Genomic DNA, 17,643 nt, shown 5'->3' with positions numbered 1-17,643 from the left:
AATTACCACTGAGTTAATGACAAGCTAGAAGACAATTCCCCTACCCCACCCCCAAAGTAAAGAGAAAAATTCAATATCAAGTCATCTTAATATATATATTTATAATTATTGGAAAAAACTGCACTCACATCTTCAAGTAGATCCTCTTTGGGGTGCTCCACAATAGCTCCCATTTCTATAGTAGCTAGCACATGGTCAAAAAATAGAGAGAGCACTCACCATTTAAAACAGATATATTATTCTTTATTTTCAATCCAGTTCCTTAATATTATAGTTGACATTTCGGTCTTACATCCAGACCTTGTTTAAGACAGGTTTTCATTGAACAGCAGACAAGACAAGCATATATATATATATATATATATATATATATATATATATATATATAATGACAATATTAGGAGATTCTCTAAATTCATCCATGCCTCCCCACTTCCCACATTGAGGTCCACTAAGAAAATATAGGTGCCATAGGGATCACTGTCAAGGGTTATTTTTGTGCATTCACCAGAATGGTGATTATTTATAAACTAGTTAAAAGCTAGTTAAAACAACGAAAAAAATAAGCGTAAGATCATGTTTGACCCTTTTTTGGTAACGGTTAAATGCCGCTCATTATTTATCCCACGAATGTGGAATCCACTACCGGCTCCAAAAAAATAAAAAAAAAAGAACTTAACACAACTTCTATTTCACAAATATATTCTCATTGTCTTTTACCAATTTCCCCTGTTTCATGCTACCAATAATTTTGATTCACAAATACTGTTCATGGGACCACAGTTATGAGCTTTAATATTTGTTACCAACATCAAGAACAGCGTGGCATCTTGTCCGCTGACTTTGTAGACGTTGACGTGATATTACCTCTATTACCTCTGTCCTGTTCACTCTTCGATTGTTTTCCCTGTGACGGGCAGTTTAATGAGGAGTTAGATCTCCATGGCGATGACAATCACGTTCGCGCGTTCTCTTTGGTTCTCAGTCTTAGTTTGTCATTGGTTACAGGATTTTTTCTGGGCTGCACCTACTTTGTGGAATTCCCTCCCTCGCACAGTAAGACTTTCCTCTAGTCTTCAAACCTTCAAGCGTTCACTGAAAACCCACCTCTTCAGACAAGGTTATGATATTCCTCAACCATCATCTTAATTTCCCTACATTACCCTATTACCACCCTCTACACAGCTAACACAAGACAACAACCCTCTGACCAACATTGCTGTGTGACTGATCACACAGCCCACTCAATACTTTTACCTTTGCAGTCTGGCTGGTCCATTGTGCAATATGATGTAGCACATGCCCTTGTGTTTCATACTCCCATTGTCCTATAGATTGTAAGCTTGCGAGCAGGGTTCTCTTACCTCTCTGTCTGTATGTATTATCCAGTATTGTCTTATTAATGTTTGTTCCCAATTGTAAAGCGCTACGGAATTTGCTGGCGCTATATAAATAAATGTTGATGATGATGATGACTTAATTCCGCTCCGTCCTTCGCCTATTTGCTGCTTCTTGCTGGTCAGCTGCTCCCACACCAGGGAGCTGCGAGCTGAAATCCAGCTTACTATTACCGTAATAACGGTAATAGTTTTAACACGGCGGGGAAACTAAAGAATTGAATATGCCCCTAAGTGCAAATAAGACAAATTAATAGAAAACCGAGTCACTTTGGAATAACAAAGGTTGTTATAAATGGTAACTACCACACAAAAAAACTAAATAAACCAAACAAAATAAGACCACGAAATGAGATAAATGTAGTCAGTAGGAATAAGCAAGTACACAAAAGAGTAATTTGCAAACATTTTACCAAATTTGTTTGTGTGTGTATTTATAAAGGTGAGGAGCAGCGTTAGACTTTTATATATATATATAGATGGTTTATACAGTTATAGGTTTAGCAATAATGTATATAAATAAGTGTGGATGCTACATGGCCACAACACGTTACCCAAAATAAATGCTACTACGTGGTTTCCACTGGACCAATGGTTGGATGGCACCGGAATGTAAATAAATTTATATGAAGTAATCTCCTGCTTCCTTAGGCATAAATGCCCCTATACACAGCAATCTCAGACACGTATTTGATCATTTCTTACACTGTCTGTCACTAGTGATGACAAAAAATACAAACAAATCCAGCATATCTATATAAAGCACTGCGTTATTGCAGATTTTGGAATTGTATTGCAACAATAATGTATTTATAGTATACCCTCCTTTCCTCAACTGAAACGTCCAATGTTTGGGACCCATGTGTACACACGAAATTGTGGGCTATAACTAGGCTAGACATAGCTTTAATATTCAGACCGACGCACCAATCTAACATCCCCTTCCTAAAATTATAGCCTGACTGGGACAGCGTAAACTATATTTATAGAGAGGAAGTTAATAGAAAACATTGATGTTTGTAGCCCAATTAGGAGCCAGTTTGCAAGACAATACTTGGAAACACCTGTTGGATGAAATACTAACATTATCATCAGTAAGTTTCCTACTCGCACTACGTTTTCTATGACTGGTTTGTTTCTGCAGCGTTGTCAGATTAACCGATGCATAGATTGTAAACGCTGGCCACCTCCATTCAACCCTGCACATGTTCTTTATGTATCACTGTTTGATGAATGTGCATCTTTCAGATGTAATCTTCATAAAGCTCACACGCAAAACGAAAGGAGATTTAGCAATGTAATATTTTTAAGCACTTATTTTGTGATGTCTCATTTTGAGCAAATGAAAACTTGTCCTTAGGCGATGACTTTGTGGCTGAAAAGTAATAGAAGAGAGAATCTTCAGAAACATGAAACAATATTATTTTTATGTTGCTCATGCTATAGCTCTCTATTGTAATTGAAAGGACTCTTAAGGAAATTGGGCCGGATTTGTGTAATGACCACATAGGAATTGTGTAAAGGTATTGCATTTCAAGGGCGGCAGGCTAGTCATCATATTATGGTACAGCATTGTTTTTTTTCCATATATGCCTTTCAAGGTTATTATAATTATTATTATTATTATTTATTAATAATAATAATAATAATAATAATAGTTATTTATATGGTGCCTACATACTATGCAGAGGTTTGCAGAGAATATTTAACCATTCAGATCCATTACTGCCCCAGTGAGCTTACAATCTAAATTCCCTACCACTCGGATACATACACTAGGGTTCATTTCATCAGAAGCCAGTTAACCAGTATGTCTTTGGAGTGACATAAACAAAAAGGTTTATTGTCAATCAACTACTGACAAACATATATCCGTGTGAGGCTGACAGTATTACACTCAGCCCTCTACATCAGGTACAGTCATTTTAGCAGCAAAAGAGCAATAAAGTAGAAGTAATCAACCAATTCTGGAAAGTTACTTTTTTTTACCACTTCGGAGTAAAGTAGTTAAGCCAATTAAAGACCAGACCCATTTTCATTGGTTACGCACAAAATCAGCTCCAACAGGAATAACTTGTAATTTTTATTTACCAAAGCAAATTATATATATATATATGTATGTATTTGTTTTTTGCGGACATGGAGCGGTTTATTTCTATAACATTCTGAAAATATTTTATGACAAAGAAATAGTTTTCTATTATTCTTCCCATGATTATTTTTACATACATGGAGCGAACATAGAAAATGACCCTGAAGTCTATTTGGCAAATTGTACCATGTATGGGAATAACAAATATGTTTACTTTACTGAAGGTCTTAGAACAGTGGTGGGCTACTCCCGATCTTATCACAATGGGGCAGCTGACTTACATGCCACATGACATCCTCTGCACAGGGAGGTCACATGGTATACCCGGAGGAGGAGGAGGGAGTGCACAGTACAGGGAGGTCACATGGTATATCAGGAGGAGGAGGAGGAGGGAGTGCACAGTGCAGGGAGGTCACATGGTATATCAGGAGGAGGAGGAGGAGGAGGGAGTGCACAGTGCAGGGAGGTCCCATGGTATACCTGGAGGAGGGAGTGCACAGTGCAGGGAGGTCCCATGGTATACCTGGAGGAGGAGGAGGAGGGAGTGCACAGTGCAGGGAGGTCCCATGGTATACCTGGAGGAGGGAGTGCACAGTGCAGGGAGGTCACATGGTATACCTGGAGGAGGAGGGAGTGCACAGTGCAGGGAGGTCACATGGTATACCTGGAGGAGGAGGGAGTGCACAGAACAGGGAGGTCACATGGTAGCCCCATAGGTGGAGGGAGTGCACATTGCAGGGAGGTCACATGGTATAACTGGAGGAGGAGGAGGAAGTGCACAGTACAGGGAGGTCACATGGTATAACTGGAGGAGGAGGAGGAAGTGCACAGTACAGGGAGGTCACATGGTATAACTGGAGGAGGAGGAGGGAGTGCACAGTGCAGGGAGGTCACATGGTATAACTGGAGGAGGAGGAGGAAGTGCACAGTACAGGGAGGTCACATGGTATAACTGGAGGAGGAGGAGGAGGAAGTGCACAGTACAGGGAGGTCACATGGTATAACTGGAGGAGGAGGAAGTGCACAGTGCAGAGAGGTCACATGGTATATCAGGAGGAGGAGGAGGGAGTGCACAGTGCAGGGAGGTCACATGGTATATCAGGAGGAGGAGGAGGAGGGAGTGCACAGTGCAGGGAGGTCCCATGGTATACCTGGAGGAGGGAGTGCACAGTGCAGGGAGGTCCCATGGTATACCTGGAGGAGGAGGAGGAGGAGGAGGGAGTGCACAGTGCAGGGAGGTCCCATGGTATTGTTGAAGCATGAAGAGGATAGGAAGAATTGTGTATTGGAAGGCACTCAGCGATCTACTTGTTAAAAATAAAAAACTTGTACTTTATTAATATACTTAAAATATACCTCCTAATTGAATAGCGAAATATTAAAGTGACTAAAGTGAATTAAAATAGCAAATTGAATTGCTATGCCCTGCTACTTGTTATCAATATATATAAAGCTAATCAAAATATAATAGTCACTCCTCTTCTAATTATATTTGACTACCTAAGATACCATTGCAACTGAAAATGTATGCTGTGTGTACTGAGGTTATCTTGATTGGAACCAATGGTCATATGATTATAGTTGACACAATTTATAAGGTAATGAGCTTATATGTTGACTCAAACCTCTGATGATGTAAGGAGCATTTTATTATATAAGTATATCCTCATGTTTATATAAGCTCACACCAAGTTGAGTACTAATATATATTATTATTAAGTAGTATTTCTGGGGCTAAAAGGAACTCTGACTAATGTTGATTAGTTTGTATAATCTAGTAATCCTTTGTCCCTGTAATATACTACTGAACTGCTAACAAACAGGCACTTGATATGTCTGTAGTTCTCCTACTAATATTGATAGTGCCGTTTGTGCAGTCCTGCATACACACACTAGTGAACTGCTACCAATCAAGCACCTGATATATCTGTTAGTTCACCTACTAAATAGCGGTAGTGCCGTTTGGCAATCATACACACACACATACATTTAGATTAATAAATGACCCATACAAGGGTGAGTGATAGTTAGGTTAATACAGGTAGCAAGGAGTGAATATTTGCAGCAGCAGGGTAAACGCCAACGCGCGTTTCGCTACATGCTTTTTCAAGGCAACCAGAAGTGAGGGAGATTGAGAGTATTTATGCAGCTGTTCACGCCCACTGCTCTGACGTGTCACTCTATAACAGGCGGAGACTCCGTGTCTCATGATTTACGTGATTGATAGTTGAAGTAACCTATCCTGTTGGTAGAATTTATGTTTAGCCATTCCCAATGATAGAGGATTGGGGGATCTATGTTTTCCGTTTGTCAGCATGTAAACAAACACTATGTGAATACTGAATTGAGATTTCTTGAACTGTTTCAGTTTATTTAAAATACTACAGCAGTCTAAATAAGGGAATGAATCTCCATATAATATGGTAAGTATGTGATGATATTTGATCCTATGCATATAAGGATTAAAATTAAAGCTTATTATACATATGTGTTTAGATAACACAGATTATGTAAAGTATGTTATTGATAATTACTAAGCTAATAACATAATCCAGCAATGCTTAATCCCATTAACTCAATTGATATATTCCCTGTACATACATTTTATAATGTGTGAAACTCTTATTGTATTTATACATTCTAGATTAAACTAGATTTGGATTTGTCCATATTGAACCCTTCAAGATCTGAATGGATCAAAGTGGAAAAGATATATAGTGAAAATAAAATAAAAGTGATGAATATGAAGCCCATAAAAATTAAGCTATAAAAATTAATTAATAAATTGTGAAATTAACGGTTAGATGAGCCCATGTTAAAACATAGAAGAGGGCATTTAAAGTGAGACATTTGGACTACATATGGTCATATAGTATAGTCACTCTATTAAGTGAACAAATATTTCAAGTGATTAAAGATTGGTATAAAACTATACCTACAGTTTGTGAAAATATGGATAAATCTTGTATAAAAAGATAGACACCCAACAAGCATTATAATTATCCTCATAAATAGACCATAAAGTTATTGGAATCATTGAGTCCATTTGGGATCAAACTATTCATCATGAAAATTTGTCTTGCTTCTCGTTTAAGGAGTTCCTGTTGAAAATTACCACCACGGATTCCCAATGATACCTAGTGCAGTGGTACCCTCCTTGTAGGTCCCATGGTATACCTGGAGGAGGGAGTGCACAGTGCAGGGAGGTCACATGGTATACCTGGAGGAGGAGGGAGTGCACAGTGCAGGGAGGTCCCATGGTATACCTGGAGGAGGGAGTGCACAGTGCCGGGAGATCACATGGTATACCTGGAGGAGGAGGAGGGAGTGCACAGAACAGGGAGGTCACATGGTAGCCCCATAGGTGGAGGGAGTGCACATTGCAGGGAGGTCACATGGTATACCTGGAGGAGGAGGGAGTGCACAGTGCAGGGAGGTCACATGGTATACCTGGAGGAGGAGGAGGGAGTGCACAGAACAGGGAGGTCACATGGTAGCCCCATAGGTGGAGGGAGTGCACATTGCAGGGAGGTCACATGGTATAACTGGAGGAGGAGGAGGAAGTGCACAGTACAGGGAGGTCACATGGTATAACTGGAGGAGGAGGAGGAAGTGCACAGTACAGGGAGGTCACATGGTATAACTGGAGGAGGAGGAGGGAGTGCACAGTGCAGGGAGGTCACATGGTATAACTGGAGGAGGAGGAGGAAGTGCACAGTACAGGGAGGTCACATGGTATAACTGGAGGAGGAGGAAGTGCACAGTACAGGGAGGTCACATGGTATACCTGGAGGAGGAGGAGGAGGGAGTGCACAGTGCAGGGAGGTCCCATGGTATACCTGGAGGAGGGAGTGCACAGTGCAGGGAGGTCACATGGTATACCTGGAGGAGGAGGGAGTGCACAGTGCAGGGAGGTCCCATGGTATACCTGGAGGAGGGAGTGCACAGTGCAGGGAGGTCACATGGTATACCTGGAGGAGGAGGGAGTGCACAGTGCAGGGAGGTCACATGGTATACCTGGAGGAGGAGGAGGGAGTGCACAGAACAGGGAGGTCACATGGTAGCCCCATAGGTGGAGGGAGTGCACATTGCAGGGAGGTCACATGGTATAACTGGAGGAGGAGGAGGAAGTGCACAGTACAGGGAGGTCACATGGTAGCCCCATAGGTGGAGGAAGTGCACAGTGCAGGGAGGTCACATGGTATACCCGGAGGAGGAGGAAGTGCACAGTGCAGGGAGGTCACATGGTATACCCGGAGGAGGAGGGAGTGCACAGTGCAGGGAGGTCACATGGTATACCTGGAGGAGGAGGAGGGAGTGCACAGTACAGGGAGGTCACATGGTAGCCCCATAGGTGGAGGCAGTGCACATTGCTCGCCATCCTTTCTCTGTGTGGCCCCTTTGATAGCTGGAGGGCCACACATATGGCTCTCCACCTCTTTCAACGTTGCCTATCACTGTTTTAGAGAGTTATAGCGGCAGTTACTTCTGTATTGTGCAAATAACATTCAAACTTAAATGCTGTTTATACAGATCACGGGCCAGGAACCAAACAATCTAGAATGATGTTTATAAGCACATATAGCATTAAGTGTTTTCTGTGCCTCGGTATTATATTGGTTTGGTGCTATTGTGGTAGCGATTCAGCTGGAAAACATACACTGCTGTGTGACACTGCTCTTGTATACCTAGGATACGCAAGTAGTTAATGCTCTGTTGACTCAGAGAATAATGATCCGTGCATACTTATTGGTGACTCATAATAACATTAGACTGACTTTCTGTATTTCAGGAGGCGGTGTCATGGGAGCATCAGGACGAAATGCAGCGTTGGTAGCTCTGAAACACCTAAAAGGATGATTCCACTTTCAAACAAATGGCTTCCACTAAATATTTTAGGTCCAAACATGTTCTATGTCAACATGGTAATATTGTTTAGTTATTATTATTATTTAGTTTAGTGATAGTAGACGTTCCTATGTAAACCTAGTACTGTCTGAGCTGCTCCATCCCACTTCCAACTCTATTTGTGTTACCTACTCTGCAGGTATTACCTCTCATAATTTGAACACTAGTTAATGCAGCCATGTTGCAGAAAACACAGGAGAGAGGCAGCTGCCATTTAGTGCTTGCAAAGTTTCAGTGGATGATGGGTGGTGTAGTTTATAGCCACAAACATTGCACACAGCGTTCCGATGTAATTGCGGGTTGTCCTTCCGTCCGGGTTGTCCTGGTAAAGATGAAAAAGGTCCTATTGGGGTTCAAAACGTTTCTGTAAAAGGTGTTTCTTGGATCACAATAACAACAAAAAAAACCAGATACATTTCTGGGAAAATATTAGCACTGCTAGAGATATTTGGGCAGGGGTAGAGTTGACTGCATTTGTGCCCTAAGCTGCAGATGCAATTTGCGTTCATTAAGTAAGTCGCAATTGACACCATATGCAAAGCGGCTGATGCGTGCCAGACAGCAAAAGTAGCATGTGGTTCTGGTTTACGCCAGGCATACGTCACAGACATTCACGTCCCACTGGCGCCCATGGTTTTAACCATTTATTTTATTTGCAACAAACACATTCGCGATCGGGCATCAATGAAACTGCTAAAACTGCTGTAACACAGCAGAAACAACTTCCTGTGTCATGTACGGGGAAAAAAACTAAAGTTGCTTAAACTGAAACACAAAAGCGCAATCTATGCCTGAGCGATGAAGAAATCAATCGGCGCCAGTAGATAATTCTCAATCAACCAATAACAAGCAGATCGCTAGTGGTGGGAACCGTCATCATCATCATCCGCTACTTGCTTCTGCCCCCTGACCGCCTGCAAATAATACGTCTTTCTGAGGTGCTTTTGCGTCATTGTTCTAGTCTGCATCTGTTCGCAAATTGCGCAAACACCATACTATACTGGGCTTACGTTCTGATGCCCCGTGCCGCCTATCCAGGCTGAAGCGGGCAAAATCAGTCAAATCTGAATGGGCAAGTGAGCACCCTCTTTTCTGGGCATAGCCAGAGTGATTTCAGGCAAGATACGCCACACAGATTGTCGTAGTACTCAGCCCCATTATCTCTGGTATTATATAAAAGATGGAATTGTTTAAGAGAGTGGGTTGATGTTTCAGACACACAGATCTGAAAATAGATGTTTTTATCCTTTATCACACTGAAATATAAACTTGTTAATTGCAATTGTTTCTTTTGTGATCATTCTACTTACACAACATACAAATGCTGGGCCCTAAAACTCATTTCACAGCTTTGTTCTGTAGGATGGGGAGAACGAGCAAAGTGCACAAAAGGTGGAATGATGTTTAACACTATAATAGATCTGTACGTGGCTGTGCTAAGAATGTCAGATTCTGCTCTACCGAGGGCTTTCTTACATTACAGGCCATAAAATTGCCAATATATGAGGTTTTATAACAAAGCAAATGGTTTTGCTACAGTAATTAGTGTAAACTCTCATAATTGCTCATATTATTTTATAAATTAAAACTACTTGTGTTTCTCACAGTATGCAGCAGCTATGTAGTACATATGACTACACGGTACATACAATGTCACAGGAGGACATAACCACTTTCCTGTCCTAGACAGCAATTAAAACTATGTACTTTTCATTTCGTCAACAAGCCAACATAATTCCTTTTTGTGCATTATGATCTATTTAAAACATACGTTGGTGCTCAGCATGAATTTAGTGAAGAAACCACACATGTGGTACCAGGAAAATGCACATTTATTATAATGAATTATATACTATTTTGCTGCCTGTAAAATTTTTCAGATGCCTCATTCGGTCTCATTATAGGACCGCGGATGCTTCACATTTTAATTGTCTTGTATGGATATGCTGTTGTAAGCAGATAGGAAATCGTTAAAGGGCATATTTTAATTTTATTTATGGCTCCTTCCTGGCGCTTAAATTAAAAATAAAATACAAAGTAATTTGCATGTTCATCACTATCTGCTGGTTTGCACTTGTCACACATTAAGAAACTCATGAAAAGCACATTAAGAATAGTATTAATAAGAGTAAATGGTGCCCTTTGCGCTATTACATTCTAAACATTAATGCCATGTTTACATTTTTGGAAAAGGTAAGACCTATTCTGCAATGCAATAGATTGTGTTGGTAAAAGCACAATGAATGAAAAATATATAAAAAAAATGTGGCTCACCAGCTGTTATGAAACTACAAGCCCCAGCATGCTTTGCAAGTAGCAAAGAGCTGTTAGGGCATGCTGGAACTTGTAGTTGCACAACACCTGGAGACACAGGTTGGCCAGGCCCGACTGCCAGACTGATAACACTAATCTCTGATTGGCTGGCATAGTTTACAGTCCATTTGCCATTTGCATCATGTTATTTAATACATCTTTAAATGTCTGTGCAGGCAGCATATGAGTGACAATAGACATATTGCATTCTGATAGTGGGTCAATAGAAGAGTAAATGCAATAAAATTAGACTTGCTTTTAAAAGCTAAAGCATATATATTCTGGGAAGATAATTGAAAACATTATAAATGAAATTGCAGTCACTGCATCTCTATAAAAGGTGCATTAACATTGTGCAGGAATTGATTTTCCAAATACAGTTGTTTGAGATTCAATGGTATGTGCAAGACAGGCATCTCACTGTATTCCTCTACGTGCCCCAACATAGATATGTTTTCTGTTTATTTATATCAGGTAACTTCAAAGGTTAAAATTAACAATTTACTTTTCAGCATAATAATATGGGTAATAGTACCTTTAACCTGTATGTGTGCGGAAATCTTGAAAAGATAAGGAAAATGTTGCAACATCCACCTCTACTTAGGATGCAAGAAAGCCAGCTCTATTATTTGTTCACAGGCTGCAAGTCTGCAGTAGATCTTTATTAGACTCACAACTCACAGTCAATAGCCTAGAAAATCAGAAGAGGGTACAGTCATCATCAGATATTTATATAGCGCCACTGATTCCGCAGCGCTGTACAAAGAACATACTCACATCAGTCCCTGCCCCATTGGGGCTTACAGTCTAAATTCCCTAACATATACATAGAGACCGAGAGAGACTAAGGTCAATTTAATAGCCAATTAACTTACCAGTATGTTTTTGGAGTGTGGGAGGAAACTCCTATAAAAATAGCAAAATTCACGGCATTGACTAGTGGGGGGCGAGGCTTAATGATGCAATTGCACCATTAAGCCCCGCCCCCGCTAGACAATGCCGTGAATCTCGGTACTTTATAGTGGAGACGGGGCTATGGTGACCACGCCTCCTACCCCTGTCACATGACCTGGGATCTCTGAAATTCTGGGATCTGTGATCTCCGAGATTCATGAGCCTTCTGGAAATTCCTGGATAGTAGGCAAGTATGACCTAAGTACAGTATATTTACCACCCCTTTAATATGAGGGCATGGTAAATAGCATCCAGCAGTCTGAAACTAATTAGCTATAGAGGAAGGTGAGCATCCTGCTCAGAAATATGTATTTGTTTATGCTATTCATGTAAATATTTATTCACGTACATATTGCAATGATAATGTGGGGATAATATTTATACATGCTAATTAAATGCATACTTGACAACATATTTTTCCAACTGGCATGTGTAGGGGGCGTGGCGATGAAATTTGCATCTTCGTGGCTCCGCCTCCTGCTGCGTAATGCTGTGATTTGAAGCAAATTGTGCTATCATGGCCCGAAGAGGGTGGCCTTCTCTTCCCGAAATTCAGAGCACATTGCTGGAGAGCAGGCAAGTCTGATCAAAGGTGGTGTGAATTAATTAAAATTTTATTTTGCAATCTGAATACCGTATATACTCGAGTATAAGTCGACCCGAATATAAGCCGAGGCACTTAATTTTACCACAAAAAACTGGGAAAAGTTATTGACTCGAGTATAAGCCTAGGGTGGACTCGAGTATAAGCCTAGGGTGGGAAATGCAGCAGCTACTGGTAAATTTCAAAAATAAAAACAGTGCTGGATATCGTTAACACTGGGCTCCCAATAATACAAACGTGAGGTTGTAAATAAATATATCAAAATGTATTGTTATTAAACATCAATAAAATTATATAAATACATAATATATACCCATATGCTAATAAATTGTACACAGATGGTTAAACTAAATCCTTTGCACTTGGTATCAAGCCTAATAGGTGAACACAGATATAAATAACATTCACTAAAGACAACTCAGATCATTAATATAGAAATCAATGAGACAGTCTGTGGATACTAAATACATGTGCCAGTTCCATTCATTCTCCTTTAGAAGGTGATGAACAGTTACTCCTAAGTGTTCAGAACAGTACAGTAATTTAGGCTTTAGTAATGCAAAAGATGCTGCTGATATAATAGCTCAGATAAAGATAAGTTTGATTTTGTTTGCTGGAAGAAACATTTTAACAGAACAATACAATTTGCTTTGTGTGATTTAACCCTTATTATACTTGAAGTTTGGGATGTTTTTAGACTTTTCAATGATTTCACAGTTATGCAAAGGAATCTTCAGACACTTATTAATAGGTGACACAAAATAAAAATATTGGACTTTAGAAAACTGATGCAAATAATTGCAGTGGACAAGTCAGGGTACTCACATGTGTCTCTGACCAGCGGGGCTAGATGGAAATGTCCCGGTCTTTAGATTTGACTGACAGGCTCCTTTTCATTTAACTTTATTGTTCCTTGTGCAATGAACACACAAAAATGGGCTACAATAAAATGGTGGCTGAAAGTGATCCACAGAGGCTGCAGATGAGCGGGGGAGACTGGAGAACGGAGACCAGGTAAGTGGGACTCGAGTATAAGCCGAGAGGGGCTTTTTTCAGCACAAAAAAATGTGCTGAAAAACTCAGCTTATACACGAATATATACGGTACTTATGCAAGCTATGATTACAGTACCTAGCTCGCTCTACTAGGCGAGTAGATAAGTCTACATTATATCACTAGGTTTGAGCAAGGCTGGATTAAGGGAATGGAGGCCCCTGGGCTAAGGGGGCCTCCTTCCCCCCGTGAGGCCTCCCCTGTGAGCCGACCTTCCCCCCCCCCCCCCCCCAAGCGCTTACCTACTTCTCCTGTCACTGTAGTCCTTCCGCGGCCGGCGCGCTGTTAGCTTCTTACTGAGGAGATCATGTGAGTGTGAGACTCATAGTCTCACTCTCACGAGATCTTCTCAGTAAAGAGGTTACTTAGCGCCGGGGAAGGACTATAGTGACATAGCTCAGCAGCATTGATCGGGCCGGGAGCGCCCCCGCACCGATCAATACTTCTGCTGAGCACTTTAAAGGGCCCCATGGATGCCCATGGCCCCTGGGCTGTAGCCCAGTTAGACCCCATGTTAATCCGGCCCTGGGTTTGAGTCTTGAGTAGCAGCAGATTTGTAGAGGACAACATAACTTTTTCCATTAGGAGAGTTTTCAGATACAAATAAACCAGCACTTTTATTTGCTATGAGCTTCAGGTGAGAGCTTTGCTTTACTCTCCATAATATTGTCCCCATTGAATCTGCTCTCTCATAAAACAATGTTGGTAATCAGATAAGATCACACTATAGATAACCAGATAGAAATGTTTTCTGAGATTTCCAGGAGATGGTCCCCTCCAGATAACAGTAATCTGTTGTCACCTACCTTTATTTCTCAGGAAAGAACATCATCCCAGAGAAGAAGGATAAGAAAACAGACAAGAGTTACTCCTCTAAGATTATAGCAGATATTTTGTGTCTGGAATGTGTTTATCGGGTCTGAACAATCAAAGTGTTTGCGTGGGTTTCCTCCGGTTTCCTCCCACACTCCAAAAAACATACTGGTAGGTTAATTGGCTGCTAACAAAAATCAACACTAGTCTCAGTGTGAGTGTATGTTAGGAAATTAGACTGTAAGCTCCAGTGGGGCAGGGACTGATGTGAGTGAGTACTCTGTACAGCGCTGCAGAATTGGTGGCGCTATATAAATAAATGGTGATGATGAAAGTGGAACAGCATACATAAAGTGGCTTTCCATCCTGAGACAGAGGAAAACGATGGGAGAGAAAGAAAAAAACAGCAGCCGTTAAAATACAAAAACAAGGCCACCCTGGTTACATACAGTGTTTCACAATGAATTACACACTCAGAAAACCTATATGTGACAAGATCTAACCCTGGGTAAGTGGGAGGATACAATGAAACACTCGGCGCTGATTGAATACACTCCTTAGACACATTGTATCACGGTGTCCATTATACATAATTACTCTGAATGGGATGTAAGTGTATGGAGTATTAAAGTAATTCTATCGTTTTCAAATAGGCATTGCATAGGCGATTGTATTGTGTTTCCAATGCACAAACTGATTTATTTTAGCAGATGTAAAAAGTTAACAGTTCAATACATGATTATAATATAATACATTACAGTACAGCCAATACCAAAATATACATACATACCGCTGCGCCCCCACGGGTACCTGCGAACAGTAGTTCACCCTTGAACAGAGTAGACTGAAGACTGGGAGCGCAGCTATGATTATATATACATTCAGTGGCTTGCTTCTATAGGTCCAGACTTCGGGTGGGTCCAGGGTAAACAGGTCATAGGCTAGTTCAAACAACCCCCTCAAAGGCTGAGGGACAACATTCCAGATGATTCTTCCGCCCAGAAACCAGTTACAACATCAATAACTAGAGTATGCAATATGCGATCTCTTCGGCGATGGAACCGGACAGCTGCTGATGAATAGGGGAATAAAATGATATCAGACATGACACATTTCCTATAACCTAAACCCTAAATAACACTGAAGTGCACATATAATCATAATATATAAACTAATAATAAACTAAATACTATCTGCTCATAAATTACTGTATAACGGAACCAATATGAATATGAATTATATAAATAACTAAATGTTGTAATGCGAGTGTGTACGTGAGTATTTTACCGTGCGATTGCCGTATGCCACGTGTAGCGTGGCATACTGAGTGCAATCGACCAATAAAACAATATTAACCAATATACTTTCGTTCATCCAATTATACGACTTCGAAAGGAGTACAAAAGACTGTTTGCTGGTAGACTACAAAGCAACCTGCACCTACACACGGTTAGAACTTCCCCACCACAAAACTCCTCAAAGCAAAGCTGTAACAGAATAACATAAACCACATAAAAAAGAAGTTTATTCAACTCCCCCCCCCCCTCCGAGAGAAAACACAGACGATTAAGGAGAACTCACATTAAATAAACAACCTTCAAAAGTGTGACTTGACAAACTCCTAAATACCAGAAGTGACTCTCACATTACCCCGTACAGACAAAAATTCTGACTCATCGCTCATTTTTTTCCCCTGGGAACTGAAACCACAGCACACACACTTTTCATCAGTATATACATTTCATGACCGCACATGTAAACCCAATGTACACAGAACTTGCCTTCCATCTTAATGACTAACTTCAAAACTGAAACGGCCTGACTTCGTTCTTCATTGCTTTTCATTGTAAATCCCCCACCTCTCTGTAACATCCTCATTCAAATCCTCCGGTGCTTACACCGATACAGCGAAAATCTTCCTTCACCAAAGGCCTAATTCAGAAGCCAGAAGAGCAACTCTGGTCAATATAGACAATCCACCGAAACAGATATCAAAGGGAAAGAAAAATGTAACCCATTAACGACCCCTAATCTTCCAGTCACCGATACAAGGAGCAAACAACATCAACATTGGAAAATGATCTCAGCCCATTGTACAAACCACAACCCAACGTCAAGTAGAAACTCACCGAACACTTATCAACCAGGTAGAAGATTTAGAAAATTAGAGCAGATGTAATAATTTGAGAGCATTAGACCTGCCTGAAACGGGAATATATCATCATCAGCTATTTATATAGCGCCACTAATTCCGCAGCGCTGTACAGAGAACTCACATCAGTCCCTGCTCCATAGGAGCTTTCAGTCTAAATTCCCGAACATACACACAGACAGACTAAGGGCAATTTAATAGCAGCCAATTAACCTACTAGGATGGTTTTTTTTGGAGTGTGGGAGGAAACTGGAGCACCTGGAGGAAACCCACGCAAACAAGGGGAGAACATACAAACTCCACACAGATAAGGCCATAGTCAGGGATTGAACTCATGACCACAGCGCTGTGAGGTAGAAGTGCTAACCACTAAGCCACCGTACCGCCCAACATATATCTGTCTCATCTCTTAAAGGAATGGCTACCGCAGGAACTGGATGCTGGATCAGCTGTCAAATTAATAGTGATCAAACAAGTGCACAGAATTGGCCCAGAAAGGAGAGTACCAGAGACCCACACCAGTAATAATGTACATTTTAAATTATACTGATAAGACCAAACAAATGGAGACATATAGGATAAAATTATCTAACCTATGAGGGAGTGTAAGCTTTAACTATTCCAAAATTGTTCAAACAGCAACACATATAATACTATTTAGCTTTTGCAATGAAGATAATATTCATCCTACTTTATCCAGTCAAGTTGTGAATAATGCACAATGGAAGATCTCTCTTCTATCTATTTACATGATAATGGTAGTGTTTCTTTCCACTGTGTAAATAGATATATGCTACACTCCTGACAGCTTCGGAAGTTCCCAGAGATCAAACTGGCGACATCTAAGACCTATATAACTACATATTCTCAGTACTTTATTTTACTGTTGTAAAAGTTACTATATTTAGCCATCTATTTAATACTATTGTGGGAGGATGGAATGAACCAATTGTATCTGCCTCACCCTATACTACAACGAGAGGTATTGTATTGTAAAGGTATAGATTAAATCCCATACTATGATAAACTCAGATCCAAGTTCAAACCTGAAAACTAATTTAAAAATGTTTTCATGACATGTTAAGAGTCTAAAGCCCCTATTGCTATTCACACCCATATGAAACATAGGTTTCATGGGTGTTGTATGTCTAACATAGATTACATCTTAATATCTACATTTCTAGTCCAGAGGATAAAACAAGGATTGATAATATAATGATCTCAGAACATGCTCCTATATGCGGATCACTGCCCTCCCCAAACACCTCTTTAAGTTCCTAGTAATTGGAGATTTCTATCAAACGATGAAAACTTCAATGGCTCGTGTGAACAACATTGGCGAAATTCTGCCGACATC

General features: G+C 40.5%; 1 protein-coding gene and 1 long non-coding RNA gene across 2 annotated transcripts in view; one reads left to right on the top strand and one right to left on the bottom strand.

Moving 5' to 3' along the window:
• Positions 1–9,679, top strand: part of PYROXD2 (pyridine nucleotide-disulphide oxidoreductase domain 2) — an 83,826-nt gene extending 74,147 nt beyond the window's left edge. The window contains exon 16 of the mRNA XM_075215950.1: positions 8,282–9,679. Coding sequence (XP_075072051.1) covers positions 8,282–8,349 — 68 coding nt within the window. The 3' untranslated portion in view covers positions 8,350–9,679. The remainder of the gene's footprint in view (positions 1–8,281) is intronic.
• LOC142160891 (uncharacterized) lies at positions 383–13,125 on the bottom strand. Its single transcript, XR_012693329.1, has 4 exons — positions 13,094–13,125; positions 11,246–11,401; positions 8,544–8,719; positions 383–2,772 (listed from the first exon to the last, which is right to left on the bottom strand). It is a non-coding gene; the product is annotated as an uncharacterized LOC142160891 (long non-coding RNA).
• Between the last annotated feature and the right edge of the window lie 4,518 nt (positions 13,126–17,643).

The sequence above is a fragment of the Mixophyes fleayi genome, chromosome 6 (genome assembly GCF_038048845.1).
Source record: "Mixophyes fleayi isolate aMixFle1 chromosome 6, aMixFle1.hap1, whole genome shotgun sequence".
Classification (NCBI taxonomy): Eukaryota; Metazoa; Chordata; class Amphibia; order Anura; family Limnodynastidae; genus Mixophyes; species Mixophyes fleayi.
Note: the sequence above shows the minus strand (reverse complement) of the source record. Positions and strands in the feature narration are given on the sequence as shown.